The sequence below is a fragment of the Staurois parvus genome, unplaced genomic scaffold (genome assembly GCF_062004578.1).
Source record: "Staurois parvus isolate SC_StPar_1 unplaced genomic scaffold, SC_StPar_1.0 ptg000255l, whole genome shotgun sequence".
Taxonomy (NCBI): domain Eukaryota; kingdom Metazoa; phylum Chordata; class Amphibia; order Anura; family Ranidae; genus Staurois; species Staurois parvus.
In genome coordinates this window covers 1,734,894-1,762,591 of record NW_028318051.1, presented here as the reverse complement: position 1 = coordinate 1,762,591, position 27,698 = coordinate 1,734,894, and the positions used below count along the sequence as shown (strand labels likewise).

At 45.1% G+C, this 27,698-nt stretch overlaps 1 protein-coding gene across 1 annotated transcript in view; it reads right to left on the bottom strand.

The window, feature by feature from the left end:
* Positions 1 to 26,509, bottom strand: part of TRPC4AP (transient receptor potential cation channel subfamily C member 4 associated protein) — a 45,531-nt gene extending 19,022 nt beyond the window's left edge. The window contains exons 1-7 of the mRNA XM_089681002.1: positions 26,304 to 26,509; positions 18,350 to 18,478; positions 16,472 to 16,588; positions 12,705 to 12,762; positions 9,451 to 9,506; positions 5,100 to 5,228; positions 436 to 637 (exon numbers count right to left, since the gene is read on the bottom strand). Of these exons, the coding sequence (XP_089537128.1) occupies positions 436 to 637; positions 5,100 to 5,228; positions 9,451 to 9,506; positions 12,705 to 12,762; positions 16,472 to 16,588; positions 18,350 to 18,478; positions 26,304 to 26,423 (811 nt within the window). The 5' untranslated portion in view covers positions 26,424 to 26,509. The remainder of the gene's footprint in view (positions 1 to 435; positions 638 to 5,099; positions 5,229 to 9,450; positions 9,507 to 12,704; positions 12,763 to 16,471; positions 16,589 to 18,349; positions 18,479 to 26,303) is intronic.
* Positions 26,510 to 27,698: the final 1,189 nt, after the last annotated feature.

Here is a 27,698-nt window from a genome sequence, read left to right as displayed (position 1 = left end):
ACCGTGTCCGCAGTCTCTGCTCATCTCCCGTACCGTGTCCGCAGTCTCTGCTCATCTCCCGTACCGTGTCCGCAGTCTCTGCTCATTTCCCGTACCGTGTCCGCAGTCTCTGCTCATCTCCCGTACCGTGTCCGCAGTTTCTGGTCATCCCCTGTACTGTGTCTGCAGTCCATTGGCTCAGAATACTTTTTTTTCTTGTTTTCCTCCACTAAAACTTAGGTGTGTTTTATGGTCAGGTGCATTTTATGGAGCAAAAAATACGGTATCTATAATTTTCTCAGAATTCAGGAAATTAGTTTTTCCAAAGTTAAAATAAAAAAAATAAAAAAAAAAGTTAAAAAGCAAATTACTGTGCAAACAGGTTTTCTAATATACTTAGCGCCAAGTATGAAAGCATACAGAGGACTAGAGGGACTGGATGCTAACAAACCTAACCTTGATTTATTTCCGCTCTCGAAGGGCTCTGAGACTTCTTCTGTTGTGCATCTTTAGCAAGCAGAGTGTATTTATCGTCATTTCCGGTGTCCAGCTCTGATATGGTGACAGACAGGATCCTGCAGAAGTTTGCCAACTGCTGCTGATCAAAACTGGACACGAGACTTGCAAGGTTGGGAATGTCCTCAAGCTGGATCATCTCCTGAATCGCAGAGAAAACACCATTAGAACAACTTGGAGTGTAAGTATGTGGACAGTTGCTCGGAAATATTAGGTAGAACTGTGATGACACATGGCCATATATTTCAGACAAAGATGTAGAATACAGCTGTCATGACAGAAGTATGGGACAGGCCAAAGCTGACCTCCTAATAATAACAGTTGCTAGGCTGTGCCTGGCTTTAACCTCTTTACTCCGGCCACATGCAAATGTGCGGCCTCCCGGCGTCTGGGCCTAGACGCCGAGCAACCACACGTTTGCACTCTAATAAAAAAGGACATATGTGCTGAGAACGCGCACCCTGTGTGCTTCCAGCACACATGTCCGACACTCACGGAAAGGTCCCGATCTCCTCTTTCGATCGGGACCTATCCCGATCATGTGACCGTCACATGTCCCTGAACCCCGCCTCCCGGCTTCTGAAACTCTTAAAGGGCCGGGAGGCGCCGGCGTGAAGGGGTTAACATTTGAAAGTGTCAGAATTACTCATCTATGTGCTTGTTCCAGGTAAGTGACAACGCATTAAAAGGTTTAGTTCACTTTATCCACTTCCCTACCGGATACTTATACCCCCTTCCTGCCCAGGCCAATTTTCAGCTTTCAGCACTGTCACGCTTTGCATGACAATTGTGCGGTCATGCAACACTGTACCCATATGAAATTTTTTTTATTTTTTTCACACAAATAGAGCTCTCTTTAGGTGCTATTTAATCACCACTGAATTTTTTATTTTTTGCTAAAACAAAAAATACCTGAAACTTTTGAAAAGAAAAAAAAAAAATGCACTTATCTTTGTTTCTGTTATAAACTTTTGCAAATAAACATTTCTTCATACATTTAGGTCAAAATGTATTGTGCTACATTTCTTTGGTAAAAATAATAATTGAATTTTTATTTTTCAAAATGTTTCTATTTTTTTTATTTTTCGTTACATTTTCTTTTTTTTACTATTTTGTTTTTCAGCACACTGTGACCAAAGCAATACAATGTTCGCATAATAACATTGAACAACTCTGGGCAAGGGATCAGGATTTTTATTTTTTTTTTAACATATTATGATTGCTAATACCAATGTATTTCATTGATATTTGCAATCATTGTTACTGAAACGGATTCAGTCTTTTGTTGTGATTAGCTGTGATTGGGCAAAGCTGATCACATGATACAGATGGGCTGTGATTGGCCCTGTCTGTATCATGTGACTGCCTTGACCAGTCACAGCTAACAATCGTATACACTGGATGGCATGACAGGAAGCCATCCATTGTATACAATTGACATGTGATCTGCTGTGATTGGTCACAGCGGTCACATGACACTGGCAACGGGCTGGTTTAGTGCTATCTCATCGGCTGTGTCCCGTGGACCCAGCCAGTGGCAGATCGCGGCGCGGCCCCGTGAGCGGCTTGCTTTGACAGGACATCATATGACGCCCAGTCACAACGGCGACTGTCGTGCCCGGCCATCAATCTGCTATAGGCAGGGCGGGAAGGTGTTAAACAAAAAACTGCCTATGCAGGTAAGGGGCACCTATAGATAAAAAGCAAACTGTGCAGCTTTGAGTAAAGCAGGAAAATGCTCTCGCTTTAGGTGTAGGCCTTTTAGCAACCTCCAGAAGCCTGACTGAAAAACTCTGAGATAGCACTTTCCTGTCCTGCCTTGTTCCTATGACTTCGCTAAGACATTCCCAGCCACTACTGCTTACCACCACCATTTCCCAGAAGCAAGCTCTCAAACCGCTGTACCTGTGCAGTTCATCTCCTATGCCAAAGCATCACTGAGCTCAGAGCTATTGCAACAGGACAGTGGGGGGGGTTTGAATCGGATGTGAGTATTCTTACAGAAATGTAGGGCTGGATGATGCCACCCCTTGGAGATTTTCCTCCAGGCTTTGGGAGGTACATAAAATGGCCTACACCTATAGCAAGTGCATAATTTAAGGCTGGTCAAAGCTGCACAGCTTGATTTATGTACAGACACCCCTTATCTGTATATAGTTTTTTTTTTTTGGTAAAAGGTAAACTAACCCTTTAAAGTCAAAGTATGACAGCCAAGAAACCAATACGCTCAAAAGAAGAGGCCAGTAATGGTAGCCTGCAAAATGCTAGCATAACAGGTGCACTTTAAATCACAGTTCAAAGGCCAAGAACTTCAGTGAGTTTTATGTGAGCTAGACACATGCTGCAGATGCCAAGAGACTCTCAGAGGTAATTCTGGCTAGAGGAGAAGCCATTGGCTCCTGCTGCTGTCAATCAAATGCAGCGAGGTGGAAGTGGAGGCAGGGCTAAGTCCCGCTGTGTGAGTGTTTGTCTGTGTCTATGGAGCGTGGCTTCATAGACACAGCTTGGAAGCGATTAGACACTGTGCCTCCGCAGCAAGCGGCTAGCTATGGGGACACAAAAAAGAGGAGGAGCCAGGATCGCCGCTAGGGTACCAGAGAAGAGGAGGATCAGGACCGCTATGTGCAATACCACTGCGCAAAGCAGGTAAGTATACCATTTTTTTTTACTTTATTTTTTACCTTTTAGAATCACTTTATTTGCCATCAGAAGGGATGAACAAGAAACATTGTGACAGGTTCCCTTCAGTGGTCTATCCCATTCCCTCCTCTGCCCTCCAGGCAGCTGATCAAACTGAGATCTGTTCGATCATTGCTTTTCTGGCTGTAATGGCCAGGGAAAGACGGCTTTAAACTTGTGAGGAAAGGGATGAAATCCTTTCATGTTATTTTAATGTTAAAAAATAAAAATTGACTTTGCTAACACTTTAAAGTTGAATTTTAATCAGGTTAGATTTTGCCAACTCTGGTTCCAACTTTACCCCCTTCATCATCATGCTAATGAAATTTAAAAAAAAAAAAAAAACTTTTTTCATTGTGCATCTTAGATTCAGCAATGTGTGATTACTGGGTACCTGTGATACTCCATGCAATGCAGGCATATCATGGCTGGTGGGAGGAACAACAGGGTGCTCTACACAGCTCCCTGAACACATCATGGCACCCTGCCTCCGTACTCCTCTTAAAGGATAAGTTCACCTTTTGGACAAAAATAATAAATGTACATTTTTTTCGCAGGTAAAATATGTGCACTTATTTTAGTCCAAAGGAGACTGGAAATCACTGCACCAGTGGTCAGTAGATCACTGATGCCATGCAGACCTGTCAGAATACCTGCTTGATGTACGGTAAAGCAGATATACTGACAGGAAGATCCACAGAGCCGTGGCAGTTCATTGAAAACAACAAGCTGACAGCCGCTAAGGCTGATGGGACTTGTAGGCACTCACAGAACTCTGGGAATTGGTGATCAGGCCATGTGGGCGGAGCACCACACGGCCACACTGTTTTACAATCCGACAGACAGTATGGGGAAACTTCTCGGCGTTGCGGCAGACGTTGCTGCGGCTATGGAAACAGATTACATTTTCCACCCTAAAAATTGACACAGGCGATGGGGCACTAGCCCTCCCACCGACGCCAACGATGGGGCACTAGCCCTCCCACCGACGCCAACGATGGGGCACTAGCCCTCCCACCGACGCCAACGATGGGGCACTAGCCCTCCCACAGACGCCAACGATGGGGCACTAGCCCTCCCACCGACGCCAACGATGGGGCACTAGCCCTCCCACCGACGCCAACGATGGGGCACTAGCCCTCCCACCGACGCCAACGATGGGGCACTAGTCCTCCCACCGACGCCAACGATGGGGCACTAGTCCTCCCACCGACGCCAACGATGGGGCACTAGTCCTCCCACCGACGCCAACGATGGGGCACTAGTCCTCCCACCGACGCCAACGATGGGGCACTAGCCCTTTGTTTAGAACGTTTGGAGACCCCTGCTTTAAGAGAATGGAAGCACTGGGCTGGCTCTTGGGAGGAGTTATGTAAATATCTTTAGTGGGCGGATGCCTAATTTGGAGAAGCTTGTAGATAATGTACATGTGATACTGATCCACCAGGATTGAAAAATCCCTGCGATACTCTCCACTACCATAGCAATCTCCACTTTCACATCCTGTGCCAAGAGTGTCTGCCCTCCTGTATTGTGAACACAGAAGGTTGATCGCTCAACAAGGGCACCATTCAGGGAACACTTTATATTTTCTCAATTCATACAAAGCGCCCTCTTTGTATGAATTTGTGCGACGAGGTGGGGTGCGGACAAAACAATCCCCACTGTCCAGAGACAGCTTTATAGCAAGAAAATGGAAAATGTTCCCTGAATAGTGCCTGTGTTGAGCAGGTGACCTCCTGTGTTCAGCAAACCGCAAGGCAGCCACTTAGCAAATGACCTGGGAACTAGAATCAATCACTACAGCAGCAATGCCTACAGTCATAATCTCATTTCAGCTGCAGTTTTCTTTAAGAATGATTTAGATCTACATTTAATTTAGAGGACGTTAGCAACAGACTGGTGTTAATAAAAATGAAGAGTACCTTTTTAACCCCGAGGATGTCTTCAATGAGGGTTGCCGTTTGCAGGAACGTCTTTTTGTTTGTCATTAAGGTAAACAAGAAAAGCACAAAGTCATTGCGTTCTGCCAAGCGTTTGGTGACACCTTCCGTCTATATATAAAAAAAAAAAAAAAAAAGAGAAGTAATTTGGTTATTTATTCACAAAAAACATTTTGGATATAAAAGAGGGCACAGACACGCTGTCTTGACCACAAGTGCCCCCTGCTGCAGTACTGTACATTCCCTTCTGCAGTGCTGTACATTCCCTTCTCAAAACGACAACCAGCAAATTTGTACATGCCCATTCTTGGATCAACCAGACAATAGTGGTTCTTGAGGACAGCTGGATTTTGCACACGTGTTATAAAAAGGTCCCGCACAGACACAAGCTGACAGTTGCCCAATATTGGGACATCGACACAATTCTAACATTTTTGGCTCTATACACCACCACAATGGATTTGAAATGAAACAAACAAGATGTGCTTTAACTGCAGACTGTCAGCTTTAATTTGAGGGTATTTACATCCAAATCAGGTGAACGGTGTAGGAATTACAACAGTTTGCATATGTGCTTCCCACTTGTTAAGGGACCAAAAGTAATGCGACACAATAATCATAAATCAAACTTTCACTTTTTAATACTTGGTTGCAAATCCTATGCAGTCAATTACAGCCTGAAGTCTGGAACGCATAGACATCACCAGACGCTGGGTTTCATCCTTGGTGATGCTCTGCCAGGCCTCTACTGCAACTGTCTTCAGTTCTTGCTTGTTCTTGGGGCATTTTCCCTTCAGTTTTGTCTTCAGCAAGTGAAATGCATGCTCAGTCGGATTCAGGTCAGGTGATTGACTTGGCCATTGCATAACATTCCACTTCTTTCCCTTAAAAAACTCTTTGGTTGCTTTTGCAGCATACTTTGGGTCATTGTCCATCTGCACTGTGAAGCGGCGTCCAATGAGTTCTGAAGCATTTGGCTGAATATGAGCAGATAATATTCCTGAAACACTTCAGAATTCCTCCTGCTGCTTCTGTCAGCAGTCACATCATCAATAAATACAAGAGAACCAGTTCCATTGGCAGCCATACATGCCCACGCCATGACACTACCACCACCATGCTTCACTGATGAGGTGGTATGCTTAGGATCATGAGCAGTTCCTTTCCTTCTCCATACTCTTCTCTTCCCATCACTCTGGTACAAGTTGATGTTGGTCTCATCTGTCCATAGGATGTTGTTCCAGAACTGTGAATGCTTTTTTAGATGTCGTTTGGCAAACTCTAATCTGGCCTTCCTGTTTTTGAGGCTCACCAATGGTTTCCATCTTGTGGTGAACCCTCTGCATTCACTCTGGGGAAGTCTTCTCTTGATTGTTGACTTTGACACACATACACCTACCTCCTGGAGAGTGTTCTTGATCTGGCCAACTGTTGTGAAGGGTGTTTTCTTCACCAGGGAAAGAATTATTTGGTCATCCACCACAGTTGTTTTCCGTGGTCTTCCGGGTCTTTTGCTGTTGCTGAGCTCACCGGTGCGTTCCTTCTTTTTAAGAATGTTCCAAACAGTTGTTTTGGCCACGCCTAATGTTTTTGCTATCTCTCTGATGGGTTTGTTTTGTTTTTTCAGCCTAATGATGGCTTGCTTCACTGAACTCTGGACCTTTTATCTGCTCATTGTAATAGGGATAATGAGGGAATAACACACACCTGGCCATGGAACAGCCGAGAAGCCAATTGTCCCATTATTTTTGGTCCCTTAACAAGTGGGAGGCACATATGCAAACTGTTGTAATTCCTACACCGCTCACCTGATTTGGATGTAAATACCCTCAAATTAAAGCTGACAGTCTGCAGTTAAAGCACATCTTGTTTGTTTCATTTCAAATCCATTGTGGTGGTGTATAGAGCCAAAAATGTTAGAATTGTGTCCATGTCCCAATATTTATGGATCAGACTGTATAAAAGCAAGCCAAATGCTTCATGTAAAACCCTAACCTTCCCTACTGACCAATAATCCATTCCCTCTGTGACTCAATTTCCATGACGGATGTTTGTAGCATAGCAGATAAAATTCCTGCAAGCAGACATAATACAACAATATGTGACGACACACCCGACGTCTCCTCACTGGTGCGGCTACCTTTTGAGTAGATTATGTTATTAGGAACAAAGCAAAAATGTGAATTAGGACCACGGTGACCTGCCAATGACGACAGTCACTCCTGCCAGCGCAGAGCAGCACCTTGACCCCGAAAGTAACACATACAAGTACATTACAAAAGTAGATACAAAATACTGTCCGTTTAGAAACATTAAGACAACACAGCCCTTTATTAACCCCTTGCTGTCCAGGGAAATGTAGAATTTTTTTTAAATAAATGCTAAAAATCAGCATTTCATGGCTATAAAATTACTTAGAATCCCCAGACGTTATATATTTTCTGAAAGAAGATGCCTGTGAGAAATAAATGGTGGTCGTTTCCTTTTTTGTTGCGGGATATTTGCGTAGATGTTTAAACAAACATTTTCATGTGTCCTGATCAGGAGCGGACTGACCATTTGGAAACTCGGGCACTGCCCGAGGGCCCGGGGTCAGTAGGGGGCCCCATGAGATGCCCCTGGTACCTTTTTCATAGGCTTTTTTGAGTTTGAGCACAGGGGCCCCATGATCCCTTATTGCCCAGGGGCCCCATGATTTGTCAGTCCGCCTCTGCTCCTGATGAAGTCACATGATAGGACGTAATGTGTAGGGTGTGCCGATGACGTCAGGCCGCAAACCGTAAGTGCACGTGCCACCATTTTGGATAAGGGATTTCTGCACACTTCTTACAGCAAACACTGTATAGTGAGTTTTAACCCTGCAGTGTCCCAGGAGGACATATTTTAATGTGAGTTTTTCTAGATTGATTTAATAAAGGCTGTTTTGAGTGGCAATATTACACTATATTGAGCATTTTTTTCACATGGATGTGGAGCGTTCTGGAGATGTTTAAAAGTGCTGGCTAATGGTGGTGAAGATCTATGTACCAGTATACCCTCCCGAGTTAAAGGGGAAAGCGCAGTTTGACCTGTCATTACGGGTCAAACCTGGAGGTGAGCGCAAGAGTGTTGGAAGCAGATGAGCCCTAAGGGGTGACACAGGAGCACCGTACACGTGTATACAGTAGCGTGGTACACTGGTCTATTTGAAGTACAGCGGATTTAAAAAGGGACGGTTCAACACTTTTTGAGACCATATTCTGATAACACTTACAGTTGGGTATTTGGATCAGGATTTATGGGATATATACCACAAGTCCACATGCTGATATTCAAGATTTAAAAAAGGACAGTTCACTATTAAGGACATTTGTTATTTGTGTGCACAATTCATTTAGAGCACCAGTTATGTGCAGTTTATGGAGTTCTTTATGTATGTATTGATTAGACGTCTGGTATGGCACACATTGATTTTCACAAACACAGTTTTTTGTTTTTACATGCATTTATTGTGTAGCGCTATATTTTGTATATATATCATTGCACTGTATTTTTCGTGAATGAACTGTGAGTCCCAGGGGTGTATTTACCACAAGGCAAACAAGGCACATGCCTAGGGCGGCATTTTTCAGGGGGCAGCACCTTCCCACAGAAGAAGGGATGGAAGAAGGGACACGAGCGCCATGGGAACCAGGTGGGTACCGAGAGAGGCTGCAGGGTTGCTTGATGGTGTACGTAGAGTCTGACTCTTTGTCCTGGGGATGTCTGGAGCTGTAGAGATGGGTGTCTTTCTATCACCGGGGGGCATAATGGAAGGCTCTCACAGGTGGGGGGCAGGGGTGTTGTTCGTCAATGTCAGGCTCTCTCTGCGGAGGGGAAGGTGTTGATTGCTATCCGTGGGTGCAGACGATTTTTGTGTTGCCTAGGGCAGCCGAAAACCTAAATACACCACTGGTGAGTCCCCACAGCATTAGCGGCTGTGGGCTTGTAGTTGTCAATGAACCACCACGGCACTGTGGAGCGCCGTGGTAGTTCATTGACACTTCCTGTCAGAATATCTGCTTGCTTGTACATCCCGTACGACAAGCAGATATTCTGACAGGTCTGCAGGAGACCTGCATGGCATCAGCAATCTACTTATCGCTGGTGCAATGTTTTCCAGGCTCCTGTAGACAAAAATAAATGCATAATTATTTTACCTGCAAAAAAAAAAAAAATGTGCATTATTTTTGTCTAAAAGGTGAACTTATCCTTGAAAAATTATATACACAACAATGGAAAAGTCTATCACACAAAATATGCATCAACAAAACCACGCAAATTGTACTGCAATAAAAACAAAAGGAGTACTTACGCATATACAGGTGTTGTACAGGATGCTCAGGCAGTCCTTGATTAATTCATCACTGACTAAAAGAAAAAAAAAAGGAAGATGAAATTAAAAAAAAGATATATGCCTAACAATGAAGCAGCTCAAATGTTAACAATAAAAATTGACAAAGTGCAACAATGTGGTTGCTGACAGGTTCACTTTAAAAACAATTGGATTGATATCTTCCCAGCTACAGGAAAGAGCTGGTACAGATCTCACCACTGGAGACTCAGCAGGTAGAAAAAAAAAACAGCTTGTGATTTAGGACTTCCTTGGATATGCTTCCTCGGATGTATGCAGCTTGAACTTAAGAATCATTTTAAAGTAGAATTATAGCCAATGTTTTTTTTTCATTTTGGATAGAGCAAGGGAAGGTTATAACTCCTGTATGATTTTTTTTTGCCATCTCTGTCCCATTACAGAGATTTTTCTTCACTTCCTGTCCCACAGTCAAACAGAAAGTGAGAAAAAAAATTTCTGGAAATTAAGGGGATTCCTTGGGGACCCCCAGGTCATCAGAACTAGTGTCCCCATTGGAAGATTTTCCCTCTATTACTTTTCTATGGACAACCCAAATTTATTTTATTTTCACTTTCAATTATAATGGTAAACAGGACAAAGAGGGTGAAAAGGGCACAGACAACAAAAACTTGACAGAGGTTTTAAACTCTCTCCCCTTTTCCAAAACAAAAAAGCTTTTGCGTTTAGTTATACGTTTATAAGCAGCTTCTGCATTCCCATTGACCTGTATGGGGGGGGGGGGGGGGGGGGGGAGTGAAGGGTGGTTGTTGGGGTTTACTGCTGTGTCCTTTTTAGGGGAGCGTGCAAACCACACACACGTCAAAACATACCTCTAGGGTAGCTTGTAACATTCTCGAACCCTTTCAGTCTGGATTTCGCCCACAATAATCTGCTCTCCTAAAGCTCAACAACTTACTAACCGCTAATACCAATGGTCACTATTCCGTACTCTTACTCTTTGACCTCTCCACTGCCTTTGACACAGTTGACCACCCCCTCCTCCTCCGCCTCAAAAAACTCTATTTACTTGGCCTCCATGACTGTACTCTCCGTTGGCTCGAATCTTACCTATCTCACCACACCTTCAGTATCACTTACAACTCTACTTCCTCCTCCTTTTACTGTCGGGGTCCCCCAAGGTCCTTGGACCTCTCCTATTCTTGATCTACACGTCTTCCTTGGGTCAGCTGATAGCTTCTCACGGATTCCAATACTACTCCTCAACTCACCCCATCAGTCTCCTCACGTATCACGATTTACTAACAGACATATCAGACTGGATGTCACACCACTTCCTAAAACTCAAACTATCCAAAACTGAGCTCATAAAATTTCCTCCCCCATGTGCCTCTTCCCGATTTCTCGGTCATTATCAATAGCACCACTATCAACCCATTCCTGCATGCCAGGGTGCTAGGGGTAACCCAGGATTCTGAACTATCCGTTCAGGCCTACATCCAATCCCTGTCCAAATCATGCCGCCTCAACCTCCACAACATCTCTAGAATACGCCCGTTTAACCAATGACACCACAAAGCTCCTAATTCACTCCCTTGTCATCTCTCATCTCGCCTACTGCAACTCCCTCCTAATTGGCTTACCTTTACATAGGCTATCCCCCCTTTAGTCCACCATGAATACTGCTGCCAGGTTCATCCACCTTACCAACCGTTCAGTGTCCTCCACCCCTCTCTGCCAATCTCTCCACTGGCTTCCATTCAGTGTCCTCCACCCCTCTCTGCCAACCCCTCCAATGGCTTCCACTCGCCCAATGAGTAAAATTCAACATACTAACAACTTACAAAGCCATCTACAACTCTGCCCCCAGCTACATCACCAACCTGGTCTCAAAATATCAACCAAACAGCTCACTTCGATCCTCCCAAGACCTTCTGCTCTCTAGCTCCCAAGTCACCTCGTTCCATGCTCACCTCCAGGACTTCTCCCATCCTATGGAACTCCCTACCCTAATCTGTCCGACTATCTCCTAATCCATCCACCTTTAGATCCCTGAAAAACATTCTCTTTAAAGAAGTCTATCCTGCTTTTACCTAGTTAACAGCCTTTTATTTCCTCCATCAGCTCATCCCCCCACAGCCATTACCTTTCGTATCACTCAGCCATTCCTCCTAGATTGTAAGCTCTAAGGAGCAGGGCCCTCTGTTTCCTCTTGTACCAAATTGTATTGTAACTGTAATGTCTGCCTTCATTTTGTAAAGCGCTGCGCAAACTGTTGGCGCAATATAAATCCCGTAGAACATATATTATCATGCAGGATTTATTTAACGCCGTTAGCTTAGCGCTTTACAATATAAAAGGGAGACAATACAGCAACAATACAGTTCAATACAAGAGGGATATGAGGGCCCTGATCCTGGGAGCTTACAATCTAAGAGGGGCTAGTGGTACAAAAGGTAGTAACTGTGGGGGATGCACTGCTAGGAGGAATAGAAGATTCCATTATTAGCTGAAGGCAGGATAGGCTTCCCTGAAGAGAGATGTTTTCAGAGATCGCCTAAAAGTGAGCAGAGTAGGCGATAGTCTGATAAATTGGGGTTGAGGAGTTCCAGAGGATGGGGGAGGCTTTGAAGAAGTCCTGGAGATGAGCATGGGAGGAGGAGACAAGGGAGCTAGAGAGCAGGAGGTCATGCAAGAAGAGTAGAGTATGGTTTGGGTGATATTTGGAGGCAAGATCGGTGATGTAATTTGGGGCAGAGTTATAAATGGATTTATTTGTTGTTTTTGTTAATGTTTTAAAGTTTATTCGTTGGGCAATGGGAAGCCAGTGGAGGGATTGGCAGAGAGGGATAGAGGACACTGAGTGGAGGCCAGTGGAGGGATTGGCAGAGAGGGGTGGAGGACACTGAGTGGAGGCCATTGGAGGGATTGGTAGAGAGGGATGGCAGATATGGAACGGTTAGTAAGGTGGAGGAATATGGCAGCAGCATCCAAAATAGACCGAAGAGGGGATAGCCTGCAATTAGGTAGGCCAATGAGGAGGGAGTTACAATGGTCACATATAGTCGTGTATATATATATATATATATATATATATATATATTGACCACAACTAGAAGGTTGGCCAACCCCCAGGGATTCCTCCTACCTCCCCAATTGCATTCTCCTTAGAGGTTTCACAGAATTGTTGGTCTTAGAGGCATTTGCCAGAAATGTATTCATGTAGATGAAGAATGGGAAGTGGGGGTGTCACTTACTTTTATGTTTCTTCCTTTGGGGGAAGAGGCTCGGTCTCATGAGGATCTCTACCAGAAGCTGCAGAGAGAGACAGATTTCAGGTGAGTCACACAGATTACAAATGATGAGTTCCAGACTCCCAAGAGGGCAACAGCAGCTGTATAATGAATGTAACTTCACAACTGATCACGTCAGATATTTATATACAGGTTACAAGTGACTTCTGTAAACACATCCAACTAATGAATGCTTTTAAAATGTCCATAAATAAAAGGCGCTTCCATATAAACTGAACATAACGCGAAGACTTGGTCAGGAAACTTTCCCTTCAATACTTCACGTAACATTTACACAGAACTAAACAGAACAATCCTGCAACTGTACTTACCATAAAAGCAGTGTGTCACTACACCATCATATAAAGAATAGTAAATCAGACAGAGCATTTATAGGTAGCAAGTCTACAGCATGTAGTGCTTTCATTGCATACAAAAGGTCATACAGATTTTGAAAATAATTAAAATTTTAAGTAGATATAATAAACCTAAAAAGGAGCCAGGAGTGCCAGAGGGAGACCCCAGAAGAGGAGGATTGGGGCTGCTCTGTGCAAAACCATTACACAGAGCAGGTAAGTATGACATGTTTGTCATTTTTAAAAATTAAAATTTGATCCTTTTTGGTCTCTTTCGTGGACCGTTTTTTCAATCGGATGCTCCACTGCTTTCTATGGAGCAGCGGGTGTAAACGGACATGTGTGTTTACACCAACCTGCATCCAATCTGATGCTGTCCGCTAAAAACAGATGGATGTGGATCAGTTTCCCATTCGTGTGGCGAACTGGATCAGATCGGATGACAGTCGGATGGAAACAGACACGCGGTCCATCTCCATTAGACTGCCCATAAAGGACAGGAGGACAGCGGGCTGTGTGTGTCCACTCTGCATAAGCGGAGCGGACACAGACCAGTTACCAGCTTGTTCCGCAGGGATCAGTGGGCAGATCCTCCAATGGACAAGCAGATCCACCGACGGGTCCACCCCCCCGTGAAAGGGGCCTTACAATAAATAGACAGAACAGTGCTAATCTGCAGCTGCATATCAAAGCAGAACTAAAAAGGCAAAAATTTGTTTCCCCCATTGTGGATGGAGTAAGGGAGGGTTATAACCCCTGTCAATGTTTTTTTGCCATCTGTGTCCACATTGGGTGTTATTACTTTCAGTCTTCATTAGATTTTTTTTTTAATTTTTATTTTATTTAATTTTTTTTCTACACTGAAACCATCCCAGTACAACCAATTGAAGTCCAGTGATGTACCAGGTATGGAACTGGTCGGCAAGTATTATTACTTCCAGTCTTCATTAGATTTTTTAATTTTTTTTTACACTGGCACCATCTCAGTACAACCAATTGAAGTCCAATGATGTACCAGGTACGTGACTGGTCGGCAAGTATTATTACTTTCAGTCTTCATTAGATTTTTTTTTTTATTTCAAAAATTGAAAAACAAAAACAATTCACTTCCTACAGTCAACCCACATCCTTTTCTTCACCATAACATTAGTGGAGCCAATTATGATTATACAATAACATGCACAGCAATTTGTACCATGCCAACACTGAATACAATAAAACACAAATCAACACGAAACAGTCTGTATGTTCTTCATTTTATACCTGCTTCCTTATTGTTATTCTAGCAAAGGAATTTGGGGAACAGAAGCTTTTGCAACAATGTTAACCCCTTCACACCTAACTGTAAAACAAATCTTAAAGCCTAAGCGCAATTTTGCAACTTTTACGTGTTACCAAAACCGTACATATCACAACTGCTTTGCATCCAAGTGGATTATACCTTGTGTTTTCCAGGATAAATTGGGCTTTCGTTTGGTGGTAAATGGTAATTGATATCACCTGAACTTTGTTTTTATTTATTATTATTATCAAAGAAAAACTGACCCAAAATAGTAAAAAAAAAAAAAAAAAAAAAAAAAACAACACACACTTTTGTTGTAATTATAGTTGTATATTGCTTGCTGCTACCATAACCAACCACCAAAGAACAACGCAAAATTTCTCCTGCTCCGGACAATCTCAGCAATAACACATATGTGTATTTTAGTTGTGTTTGTACCCGTAGTGCAGCTCAGAAACAATAGTGCGCAATTTGCTTTTTTTTTTTTTTATCCTGTCACTGTCACTGATACAAATTAAAAAAATAAATAAATACTGACCATGACCCAAACAGTAACCCTGGCACTGACCTACATCAAACCTTAACCTTTGTATTTATTTTTTTATTATATTTATTTATTTTTGTAAAAACACTTTTTTATCTCTGGAAAAGACAGAGAGAGAAGTAATGCATTTCTCTTCTCCATTCAGAGACAGAAAACAAGGGGGGCGGGCTTCACAGTGACTGATCACTGTGATAGCCAATCAGAGGCTTTCACAGTGACCATGTGACCTGGAATCGTGAGTTCCGGGTCCCAATAGTTAGAACAGATCCAGGGGCTCTCATTGACAACCAGGTCTTTGTGCTGTGGAGTGCGCTCCCAGCACAAAGACAGGTATGCAAATTAGCAGCCCCACAGAAAAAAGCCCAGTCCAGTGGGGAGCTAACTTGCAGATGCTTGGGGCCAAGGGGTTAAAAAAAAAATTTAATAATAAAAATAATAATAGGAGGATCTAATAAAATTTGTAAACATCACAACGGTAAACCCTGCCATTAAACAATCTGTCCCCGATTACTTCAAGCAGAACCTGACCTGAATTTGCTCAAACATTTGTAAACTTCCTCTATGTTCACATTAACTGTATTAATCCACCCCGTTGTGCAATCTAGCTCCCAGTACTTGATTTTCTGATCTGAAGTAGGCCCAAGAACAAACAAAAAAAAAAAAAAAAGAGAAGGATCCGAAAAAATCCTCCAGATTCAGCTAAAATTAGAAAACGTACTTTCATAGCCCTACTGTAAAGTTGTAATAATTTCCATCTTTAGAAAAATGTCCAAGTCTTAAAAATAAATAAATAAATGATATAGCCAGCAAACCCCAATAAGCCAGTAAGTGCCCAGGAGATGAAGAAAGGAGTTATGCTACCCATGGCTTCTCCGGCATCACAATATTAAAAAATAAAAGAAAAAATAAAGAAAAATTACCTAAATAAAGGTTTGATCTAGTTCAGTGCCAGGGTTAGTGTTTGGGTCAAAAAAAAAAAAAAAAAAGTTATCAGTGTCAGTTAGTGTGGTTTAGGACAAAAACAAAAAGTGCACCATTGTTTCTGGGCTGTACTACAAAATGCACACTATTGTTTCTGGGCTGTACTACGGGTACAAACAAAAAACACACACATCTATGGTATCGCTGCAATTGTCAAGAGCTGGAGAATTTATTTTGGGTTGTTTCTTGGTGGTAGGTTATGGTAGGAACAAGAAACACAGCTAAATAAAAAAAAATTATTTTTTTTTTTTACTATTTTGGGCCAGTTTTCCTTTGATAGTAAAAAAAAAAAAAAAAAATCATCATCAGGAGATATCCATTACCATTTACCACCAAATGAAAGCCCAATTTGTCCTGAAAAAAACGCGTTATAATTCACCTGGATGTACAAAAGTAGTTGCGATGATATGTTTGGTTTTACTAACAGGTCAATGTTGCAAAATTGTGCTTAGGCATTTACATTTGTTTAACCCTTAGGCGTGAAGGGGTTACACACAAACATTTAGGGATATAGTATAGCAAAAAGCATGCCATGTACAGAATCAGTAACTGTGAATCACAAACTTACATCAACACCTCCAAACAAGTCAAAAGTGTAGGTGTTGGGGTATGGGAATTCAGGGTTAGATTTCTTGTCATCTGTCACAATCGCCATCGCTTCCATAGAAAGCAGAGGAGAAATTTCCTAATGGAGGGGGAGAGAGAGAAAATACAGATTAGCTTTATATCTTGCAGAACGCAGCTGGCAATCAAATCTGTGATCAGCCAAGTCTTAAACAAAAGGCTTTCTACACAACTGCAGAAGTGAAGCTGGCACAAAGCCGCACAACCACTGGGTCAATATTTTGTGGGTGGCAGTTACATACAGACTTCACTTAACAGGATCTATAGGGATGCAAATGTTTTTGGTATGAAAGATAAACAGATGACCCAAAAATGCCACGACTACACATGGGGCTTGAAGACAGAAATGGTGAAGAACATTTACCGCAGCAAATACTTTACTCCTACACTGGGGATGGACTCAGCAGAGGCTAGGATGACAATGTCAATGTTCTGGAATATGCACTGCTTGCTGCCCTCAAAAGGACCAGGGTAGTCCAAAGTCACTAAACGCAACAGCAAAAAAAAAAAAGGGCGCACCGGCCTAGTGCATTATCGTTTAAAATATTTATTGAAAGAATAAAAAAGTAGGTATCCTACTCACAATGGACATATAAAACACAGGCACATCACAATGAACAAAGGTGTTCAATCCATATAGCATCTGAGTTCACAACGATGACCAACTGGCTGACGCGTTTCAAGGACAAAGCCTCAAAACGCTCCGAAGAGGTTGAGTCCTTGAAACGCGTCAACAGTTGGTCATCGTTGTGAACTCAGATGCTATATGGATTGAACACCTTTGTTCATTGTGATGTGCCTGTGTTTTATATGTCCATTGTGAGTAGGATACCTTTTTTATTCTTTCAATAAATATTTTAAACAATAATGCACTAGGCTGGTGCGCCCTCTGTTTTTTCTTTTGCATGAAGAACATTTACCCCCTTGGTCACCAAAGTGATTAATCTGCGGATCGTCTTGCTACAAAAGGTGATTGTACTTCAGAGCGCACAGCGTTGCCACACTGGTGAATGACGCTAAACAAAAATTAGGCGTTCCTGAAGGACTAAATCATATGGCCTCATTCACACGGGCATGTCTAGGAGTACAACCATGCATTTCGCCCGCAGTGGATGCACAGGTGCTCCGTGGATCTCTGTGGAGGCAGTCACATTCATGTCTATTGGTATGCAGCAGCTGCATGGACACGGGTCCATTATTATTCAGGATTTATATATTAATATTCAGGATTGATATATTATTATTATACAGGATTTATGGCACCAAAACTTTGCTCAACGTTTTACAATATAACGGAGACAATACAGCAACAATGCAGTTCAATACAAGAGGGATAGGAGGGCCCTGATCCTGGGAGCTTACAATCTAGGAGGTCACTTTGACTATAGTTCTAACCATCAAATGCTTAAAACACAGTTTAGGATGGAATTTTTTTTCTAGCATATATGACAGGAAAGTTAAAAAAAAAAAAAGGAACAGTGGCTAAATGGTTAGCACTTCTGCCTGGCAGTACTAGGGTTTTTGGCTCGAACCCCAGACATTGCACCTTCTGCCTGGGGTTTGCATGTTCTCCCTGTGCGGGTTTCCTCCGGGTACTCCGGTTTCCTCCCACACTCCAAAGACATGCTGGTAGGTTAATTGGCTCCTGTCTAAATTGTCCCTAGTATTTGTATGTATGAATGTGAGTTAGGGACCTTAGATTGTACGCCCCTTGACGGTTAGGGACTGATGTGAATGTACAATATATATGTAAAGCGCTCTGTAAATTGGTGGTGCTATATAAGTACCTGAAATATATAAATAAGGGGGGAAGGAAGCTTACCTTCAGGATGCCCTGGCACTGGGAAAAGTCACTGTTGGGGTGACTGCCCTCATATAATTTATGTAAAAGCAGAGGGATGCCATTCCATTTCGCCTGTTTGTCTCGCTCTTTCAGCAGCTCCTCGGAAATCTACAACAAAGTTAACACTTAGCTATGGAGTCTCAAGAAGAAAACAAAAAAAAAAAAAAAACACAGATCTTTACATTTTGTTATGTCCATAGTTAAATATGGAAATTTACCATTTGAAATGAACATGCCATTAGAATGCTCCTAATCCAAGTTTGCTGTAGCCACACACAGGCAGTAGAGGTGCAAAGAGTGCAGCCCAACTTACATTAAAGTGATTGTAAAGGCTCAAGGTTTTTTACCTTCCTGCATTCTATGCAGGAAGGTAAAAAAAAAAAAAAAAAACTGTGTGCAGCAACTCCCCCAAATACTCACCCAAGCCCCCCTCTCAATCCAGTGATGTGCACTGGAGTCTCAGCAATCCCGGGACTCCCTCTCCTCATTGGCTGAGACAGCCATTGAGAAGAAATGTGGTGAGGCCAAGCCACGGCTCCTGTGTGAATTGACAAGGAGAAGCAGGTGCCCCCACAGCAAGCTGCTTGCTGTGGAGGCACCCAACAGGAGGGAGGGGCTAGGACAGGGGCGGACTGACAACTCATGGGGACCCCGGGCAATAGGGGATCATGGGGCCCGTGTCCTTGCCTACACTCAAAAATCCTATTAAAAAAAAAAAGGTACCAGGGGCATTTCATGGGGCCCCTACTGACCACGGACCCTCAGGCAGTGCCTGAGTGCTCGAATGGTCAGTCCGTCCCTGGACTAGGAGCACCGGCGGGGGACCCAAGAGAAGGAGGACCCGGACTGCTCTGGGCAAAACCACTGCACACAGCAGGTAAGTATGACGTGTTTTTTTTTTTCTTTTTTAAATAAAATTGAAGCCTTTAACCACTTGCCCTCCAGAGGTTTCCCCCCCCCCCCCCCCCCTTCCTGATCAGGCCATTTTTTTGTGATACGGCTCTGCATTACTTTAACTGACAATTGCGCGGTCATTCAAAGTTGCACCCACATGAAATGTATGTCCTTTTTCAATGCAAATAGCTTTCTTTTGGTCTCCTGTGTGTTTTTTATTTTTTGCACTATAAACAAAAAAAGACCAACATTTTTGAGAAAAAAACAAACAATATTTTTGACTTTTTGCTATTAAACACGTCCAATAAAATTTTTTTTTCAAAAATCAAAATTTTGTCATAAATTTAGGCCAAATTGTATTCTGCGACATGTCTTTCCTAAGAAAAATCCCAATACCTGTAAAGTTATAGCTTTTACAAATGGCGGTGTATATATACTGGAATTTTTACATTTTCTTTACTAGTAATGGCGGCAATCAGCGACTTATAGTGGGACTGCAGCGGGCATTTTTACAATGGGGGGGGGGGGTCTGACTTTGTGTCACTGACATCCCCAGTGACACCAATACAGTGATCAGTGCTAATAAAGAACACTGACACTGTACTAATGGCACTGGGCAGGAATGGGTTAACATGTGGGGCGATCAAAGGGTTAACTGTCTGCATTGTACTGTGTGCTGTGCTTTACACTGTAAGCACACTGCTTTGTATTGGTATGCTATGCAGAGCCATACAAAGTAGTGTGCAGGAGCTGACAGGGGAGAGATCTGTATTGTTTATACACAGGTCTCTCCCCTTTCGGGAATCACTGGCTGGGACCCGGTGACTGACAGCCGAGCCCGAATGGCGGCGCGCGCCTCCTACCCAGAACGGCAAAATCGCGTAAATAGATGCGATTTTGCGCCACTGTGCCACCCTGTAGCGGAAGTGGTTAATGTTACTTTAAAGGCACTATAAACATTCCTACTTGCACAACTTATTTGGGTGAAAAACACAAAGGTGCATTGATCATGTAGTTTCATGGTGTCATTTGTAGCTCTGTATGTCCAGCCTATAGTAGAGCAGATCCTCACATGCCAGTATCAATAGTTTCTTTTTATGTTCGAATACAAGGCATGAAGCGTGGCACTACATGGGTGATCAGCTGACCTCTGTCTGTAGGCTAAGAACTGACACTTCCTGTGAAGAAACTACATATCCCACAATCCCCATGTGTCTGTCCAGCACTGGTGCAGGGGCAGTAATTAGATATGACAGACACACGCAAACAGAGCAATGAAGGGAAGAGTTGCGTTTTCACCACATCGAGATTCCACATTTGTGATTCAATACAGAGGAAATAATTAGGCATGCACCGGACGCCACGAGACCCACAAAACGTTGCCTTTTCATTTAGCATAAAGCGTGATTATGTGTAACAACATTAACCGCCTCCCACCCGCCACATAAGGTAATGACGGGCGCAAGGCAGTTCTCTCGTTCTGGGAGGACGTCATAAGACATCCTCCCATTCTAACCGCGCATGCATGGCTCGGGGAGCGCGCACTGCGGCGATCGGTGGTGTGCGGTGTCCCCCGGACACAGCGGATCAATGATCAATGGAAAGAGCAGAAGATGTCGGCTCGATCATGTGATCAGCTGTGTCCAATCACAGCTGATCGCATGTACATAGGTAAATGCTGGTTATCGGCATTTCTCTCCTCACGAGCTGTCACGCTGACAGAGGAGAGGAGAAAAGAGCCGGTAATCGGCATTCCTCGGAGGGGACATGTACACTGATCATCAGGGCACTGATGATCAGTGTGCCCTGATGATCAGTGTAGCCCCAGCAGTGCCACCTGCCAGTGCCCATCAGTGCCACCTGCCAGTGCCCATCAGTGCCACCTGCCAGTGCCCATCTGAGCTGCCTTTCAGTGTTACTTGTCAGTGCCGCCTAACAGTGCCATATATGAGTGATGCCTGTCAATGCCCATCAGTGCCACCTATCAGTGTCCATCAGTGCAGCCTCATTAGCGCACATCAGTTAAGGAGAAAAATCATTTATTTACAAAACTTTATAACAAAAACGGATATATACACACACATGATCTTGCACCACTGGAAAGCGGGTGTGCATAGCACCGCCATCCAAAGCAGTGCTTATGGTGAAGCACACAGACACCGCCCCCTAGTAAAACGCACACAGTTAACCTTTTGATCGCCCCCCCATGTTAACTACTTCCTGCCCAATGCCATTAAAACAACACAGATCTCTCCCGTCAGCTCCTGCACACTGCTTTGTATGGCTCTGCATAGCATACCAATACAAAGCAGTGTGCTTACAGTGTAAAGCACTGCACACAGTAAAATGCACACAGTTAACCCTTTGATCGCCCCACATGTTAACCCCTTCCTGTCCAGTGCCATTAGTACAGTGTCAGTGCTGTTTTTTTTTTTTTTTTTTTTTTAGCACTGATCACTGTATTGGTGTCACTGTCACACCAAGTCAGTTCCCCCCAGTGTCAGAATGCCCGCCACAGTCCCGCTACATGTCACCATTGCTAGTGTTAAAAAAAGGCCCAATATATATACCGCCATTTAAAAACACTAGAAATTTCAAGTAAACCAATTCATTTCCACGGATTGGGATTTTTTATTTTTTTTTCCCTAGCAAAGACATGGAGAATACATTTTGGCTAACATTTATGAAGAAATTTGATCTTTTACATTTTTTCTTTTATTACTGGACATGTTTAATAGCATGTAAAAAATATTGTTTCTCTCTCAAAATTGTCCGCCTTTTCACACACAGGCGATCAAATACCAGCAAAAGAAAGCTCAATTAGTGGGGGAAAAAAAAAAAAACACGTAAATTTCATTTGGGTGCAGCGTTACATGACGGCGCAATTGTCAGTTAAAGTAACGCAGCACTCTAATGCAAAAAATGGCCTGATCAGGAAGGGGGGGGGGGGTAAATCCTTAGGAGGGCAAGTGGTTAACATACCACCAGTCTGATAAACACCAGATTTGTGACAGAGTTGAGGATCATTCCTACACGTGGAAAGCCCTCCTGTACAGTGTGAGGATCTGTATATTTTTTGGAGCAGTGCTGAGCTGGTGGAGGCGGCATATACAGAAGAAATGAATAGACATGGGGGCAGCACAGTGGCTAAATGGTTAGCACTTCCACCTGGCAGTACTCGGGTCGTTGGTTCAAATCACAACCACAGCACCACCTGCCTGGAGTTTGCATGTTCTCCCTGTGTGGGTTTCCTCCGGGTACTCTGGTTTCCTCCCACACTCCAAAGATACGCTGGTAGGTTAATTGGCTCCTGTCTAAATTGTCCCTAGTATGTGTATGTATGAATGTGAGTTAGGGACCTTAGATTGTACACCCCTTGAGGGTTAGGGACTGATGTGAATGTACAATATATATGTAAAGTGCGGAGTAAATTGACGGCGCTATATAAGTACCTGAAATAAATAGACATGTATGGGCTGTATGGACTCACCTGCACACCCAAGTTTGACAGGTAAACAGAAACACGTGTGGCCCTGGTGCACATCCTGTGCATCTGGAACCGTGTACCCGTCCTTGCATACCCGTCATACTTGGATGTGTGGGGAAGTCCGTACAGCAGATGATGATACAAAAAGATAAACAGCTCTTCACGCTATACAGGGCTGAGTGCCAATGTGAATGAGCTATTGAAGAAGAATTCCAGGTATGGATAATGAGCAGCACAGTGGCTAAATGATTAGCACTTCCGCCTGGCAGCACTCGGGTCGTGTGTTCAAATCCCAGCCACGGCACCTGCTGCCTGGAGTTTGCATGTTCTCCCTGTGCGGGTTTCCTCCGGGTACTCTGGTTTCCTCCCACACTCCAAAGACATGCTGGTAGGTGAATTGGATCCTGTCTAAATTGTCCCTAGTATGTGTATGTATGAATGTGAGTTAGGGACCTTAGATTGTACACCCCTTGAGGGTTAGGGACTGATGTGAATGTACAATATATATGTAAAGTGCTGTGTAAACTGACGGCGCTATATAAGTACCTGAAATAAATAAACCATTTTATAGATACAGGGGTACCTCGGTGTACGAACACCTCAGTTAACAAATTAAAATCCATTGAAACTAATGCCCCGGTTTACAAATTTTTTATGAATTTTTTTTGCAATACAAAGTGCATATCGGTGCCGATTTTTAAGGGCTCGCTCACACTTTTTTTTCCAACTCTTGCCAAATGCCCCTATAGCGTTTGCCAAGCGTTGGTCCGGCGTTTGTGAAGCGTTTTTAACACTCCAAAACGCCACATGCGCGGTTTAGCGGCAGCTGGTAGGCGTTTGCCAAGCGTTAAAAACACCCCACAAACGCCTATAATGAAGTTTGAATGGTGTTAATGCTCCGCAAACACCCCGCAACCGCACATCCTGGCCAGGCATTTGCGGAGCGGCGCCACAGACTTGAATAGGAGCAGGGGTGGACTGACCATTTGGAAACTCAGGCACTGCCTGAGGGCCTGGGGTCAGTAGGGGGCCCCATGAGATGCCCCTGGTACCTTTTTCATAGGCTTTTTTGAGTTTGGGCAAGGACACAGGGGCCCCATGATCCCCTATTGCCCGGGGGCCCCATGAGTTGTCAGTCCACCCCTGAATAGGAGGCTTCAACTCCTCCTGACTTGACCAGAGGCGTCCGTTTTGCCGCGACGCCAACGCTCCCGTGTGAACAGCACTATGTGCTTCCATGTGCAGAATTTTCAGAGGCGTTTGGGAAGCGGTAAAAACGCTTCCCAAACGCCTGTCTGCCGCCTGCACACAACGCTAGTGTGAACGTAGCCTAAATCTAATTTCCAGCTTTTTTTTTTCTTCACTATAGCTCACAGAATTAGGTGTCACTTTTACCGGAGCTAAAGGATACTTTGTTTCTTTTATCTCGGGAAACAAAAAAAAAAAAGGAAACAAACATTCATGAAATGACACCAGACGTCAGTCCCCGATATTTTCTATAGGCGACCTTTTAAAGCTCCTTATAGGCTGTCAGTCCAGTGTTACGGAGGATCTGGCACTGGAATTGTCGCTCCGACGTTCCTGGTGATACCTCACATGTGTGGTTTGAACACTGCTTATATATGTGGGCGTGGCCTATGTATGTGTTCACCACTACATGTGATGGGGGGGGACTGGAAACTTATTTATTTTTTGTTATTCACACTGTCCAGGATGATGGTGAGGAGGACGGCGACGGAGGAGGATGAGAAGGAGGGTGATGGTGGTGAGGAGAAGGAGGAGGAGGGTGGTGGTGGTGAGGAGGAAGGAGGAGGATGGTGGTGGTGGTGAGGAGGAAGGAGGAGGATGGTGGTGGTGGTGAGGAGGAAGGAGGAGGATGGTGGTGGTGGTGAGGAGGAAGGAGGAGGATGGTGGTGGTGGTGAGGAGGAAGGAGGAGGATGGTGGTGGTGGTGAGGAGGAAGGAGGAGGATGGTGGTGGTGGTGAGGAGGAAGGAGGAGGATGGTGGTGGTGGTGAGGAGGAGAAGGAGGAGGGTGGTGGTGGTGAGGAGGAGGAGAAGGAGGAGGGTGGTGGTGGTGAGGAGGAGGAGGAGGAGGAGGGTGGTGGTGGTGAGGAGGAGAAGGAGGAGGGTGGTGGTGGTGAGGAGAAGGAGGAGGGTGGTGGTGAGGAGAAGGAGGAGGGTGGTGGTGAGGAGAAGGAGGAGGGTGGTGGTGAGGAGAAGGAGGAGGGTGGTGGTGGTGAGGAGAAGGAGGAGGGTGGTGGTGGTGGTGAGGAGGATGGTGGTGGTGGTGAGGAGGATGGTGGTGGTGGTGAGGAGGATGGTGGTGGTGGTGAGGAGGAAGGAGGAGGATGGTGGTGAGGAGGAAGGAGGAGGATGGTGGTGAGGAGGAAGGAGGAGGATGATGGTGAGGAGGAAGGAGGAGGATGATGGTGGTGAGGAGGAAGGAGGAGGATGATGGTGGTGAGGAGGAAGGAGGAGGATGATGGTGGTGAGGAGGAAGGAGGAGGATGATGGTGGTGAGGAGAAGGAGGAGGATGATGGTGGTGAGGAGAAGGAGGAGGATGATGGTGGTGAGGAGAAGGAGGAGGATGATGGTGGTGAGGAGGAGGATGGTGGTGAGGATAAGGAGGAGGAGGATGGTGGTGAGGAGGAGGAGAAGGAGGATGATGGTGGTGAGGAGGAGGAGGAGAAGGAGGATGATGGTGGTGAGGAGGAGGAGGAGAAGGAGGATGATGGTGGTGGTGGTGAGGATGATGATGAGGATGGGGAGGATGGGGAGGAGGAGGATGATGGTGGTGGTGGTGGTGAGGAGAAGGAGGATGATGGTGGTGGTGAGGAGAAGGAGAAGGGGGATGATGGTGGTGGTGAGGAGAAGGAGAAGGAGGATGATGGTGGTGGTGAGGAGAAGGAGAAGGGGGATGATGGTGGTGGTGAGGAGAAGGAGAAGGGGGATGATGGTGGTGGTGAGGAGAAGGAGAAGGGGGATGATGGTGGTGGTGAGGAGAAGGAGAAGGGGGATGATGGTGGTGAGGAGGAGAAGGAGAAGGGGGATGGTGGTGGTGAGGAGAAGGAGAAGGGGGATGATGGTGGTGAGGAGAAGGAGAAGGGGGATGATGGTGGTGAGGAGAAGGAGAAGGGGGATGATGGTGGTGAGGAGAAGGAGGATGATGGTGGTGAGGAGAAGGAGGATGATGGTGGTGAGGAGAAGGAGGATGATGGTGGTGAGGAGAAGGAGGATGATGGTGGTGAGGAGAAGGAGGATGATGGTGGTGAGGAGAAGGAGGATGATGGTGAGGAGGAGGAGGAGGAGGATGGTGGTGAGGAGGAGGAGGATGGTGGTGAGGAGGAGGATGATGGTGGTGGTGGTGAGGAAGAGGATGATGGTGGACAGCGGTGATCTCGGAGTGTCCCGTGTATATCACACACAGTGCGGGGAGAGGACCAGCCCGGCGGAGCCCCCATCACTTCTCTCGCTCTCCCGTTGTCGGTCCTCAGGCAGGCCTCCCTCTCCGGCACACCCGGGTCTCCGGGACCCCCTCCCTCGCTCTCACCTGGGTTCCTCTGGTCAGGCCGCAGCCGGTGGTCTGAGTTCTCCGGAGCCGGCTCACTATGTTCTCCCCCCGGCGGTGTGCCGGACCCGGCCGAGGTATCGCGGCCCCCGCAGTGGCCATGGATCCGTCCGCCACCCAACAAACAGCGACAGCCGTACGGACACAGCGCCCCCACACGGCCCAGCGCGACACTCAACAGGCCGGAGAGCGGGGCATGCCGGGAAATAGAGTCCCGGAACTGAGTGTGGGCACGCAGCGGACGCAAAGCGCAGACGGGGGCGGGAGTAGCGTGGTGCACACTGGGCGGCGGCGGAGTAGTGTGTACACAGGGCGGGGTCAGCCGGGAGCGCTTCAGTTGGAAATCATGGGGCGCCCAGTGTTCACCTCCTCGTCCTGCTGGCGCCCGGTCCGTCCCATCAGCGCCTGCTTTGTATATATTATTATTATACAGGATTTATGGTGCCAACACTTTGCTCAGCGCTTTACAATATAAAGGGAGGCAATACAGTTCAATACAAGAGGGATAGGACCAGGGGCAGACTGACAAGTCATGGGGCCCCCGGGCAATAAGGGATCATGGGGCCCCTGTGTCCTTGCCCAAACTCAAACCACACCCAAAACCTATAAAAAGTACCAGGGGGATCTTATGGGGCCCCTTACTGACCCCGGGCCCTCAGGTAGTGCCTAAGTGTTCGAATGATAAGTCCGCCCCTGGTTAGGAGGGCCCTGATTCTGCGAGCTTACAATCTAAGAGGGAGGGGCTGCAGGTAAAAAGGTAATAACCGTGGGGGATGGGCTGGTAGGAGGAATAGAAGATTCCAGTATTAGCTGAGGGTGGGATAGGCTTCCCTGAGGAGAGAGGTTCTCAGAGATCACCTAAGGCCCCATGTACACAGCACACTTCTGAACGATGGAAATTGACAGCAGGAAAACGTAGATTAAAAAATGTTCGTTTTTCCGCGTTTGTATATCGTGTTTAGAAGCGTTTTTTAAAGATAAGCACAGGAGAACCTCCCAAATGCACTGAAAAGTGGTAAATTATTGACTTTCAGAGAAATACAGAGAGTAGAAGCAGAGACAAAAGTATGTGTTGAGACTAGCTTAGGTGTGAGTTGACCATTAACATTTCTTTTGTTTCCAAGGGTGGGAAGGTGTCTGGTGGTGGGAGTCATTAAGGTCACCTGGCAGGGGGTCTTCATGAGGAATTTGAGGTGTGAATGGTCATTAACATATCTTTTGTTTCCAAGGGTGGGAGAGGTCTGAGGTGTTTATTGGTCATTACAAGGTGTGACAAGCTTGGTAGGAACATCCTGTGTTCAGTGTTTTGTCCATCTGAGCACCTTGATAACTCTTTGCATGCATTTTTCATGACGGAAAAAGGTTATGGACAGCATG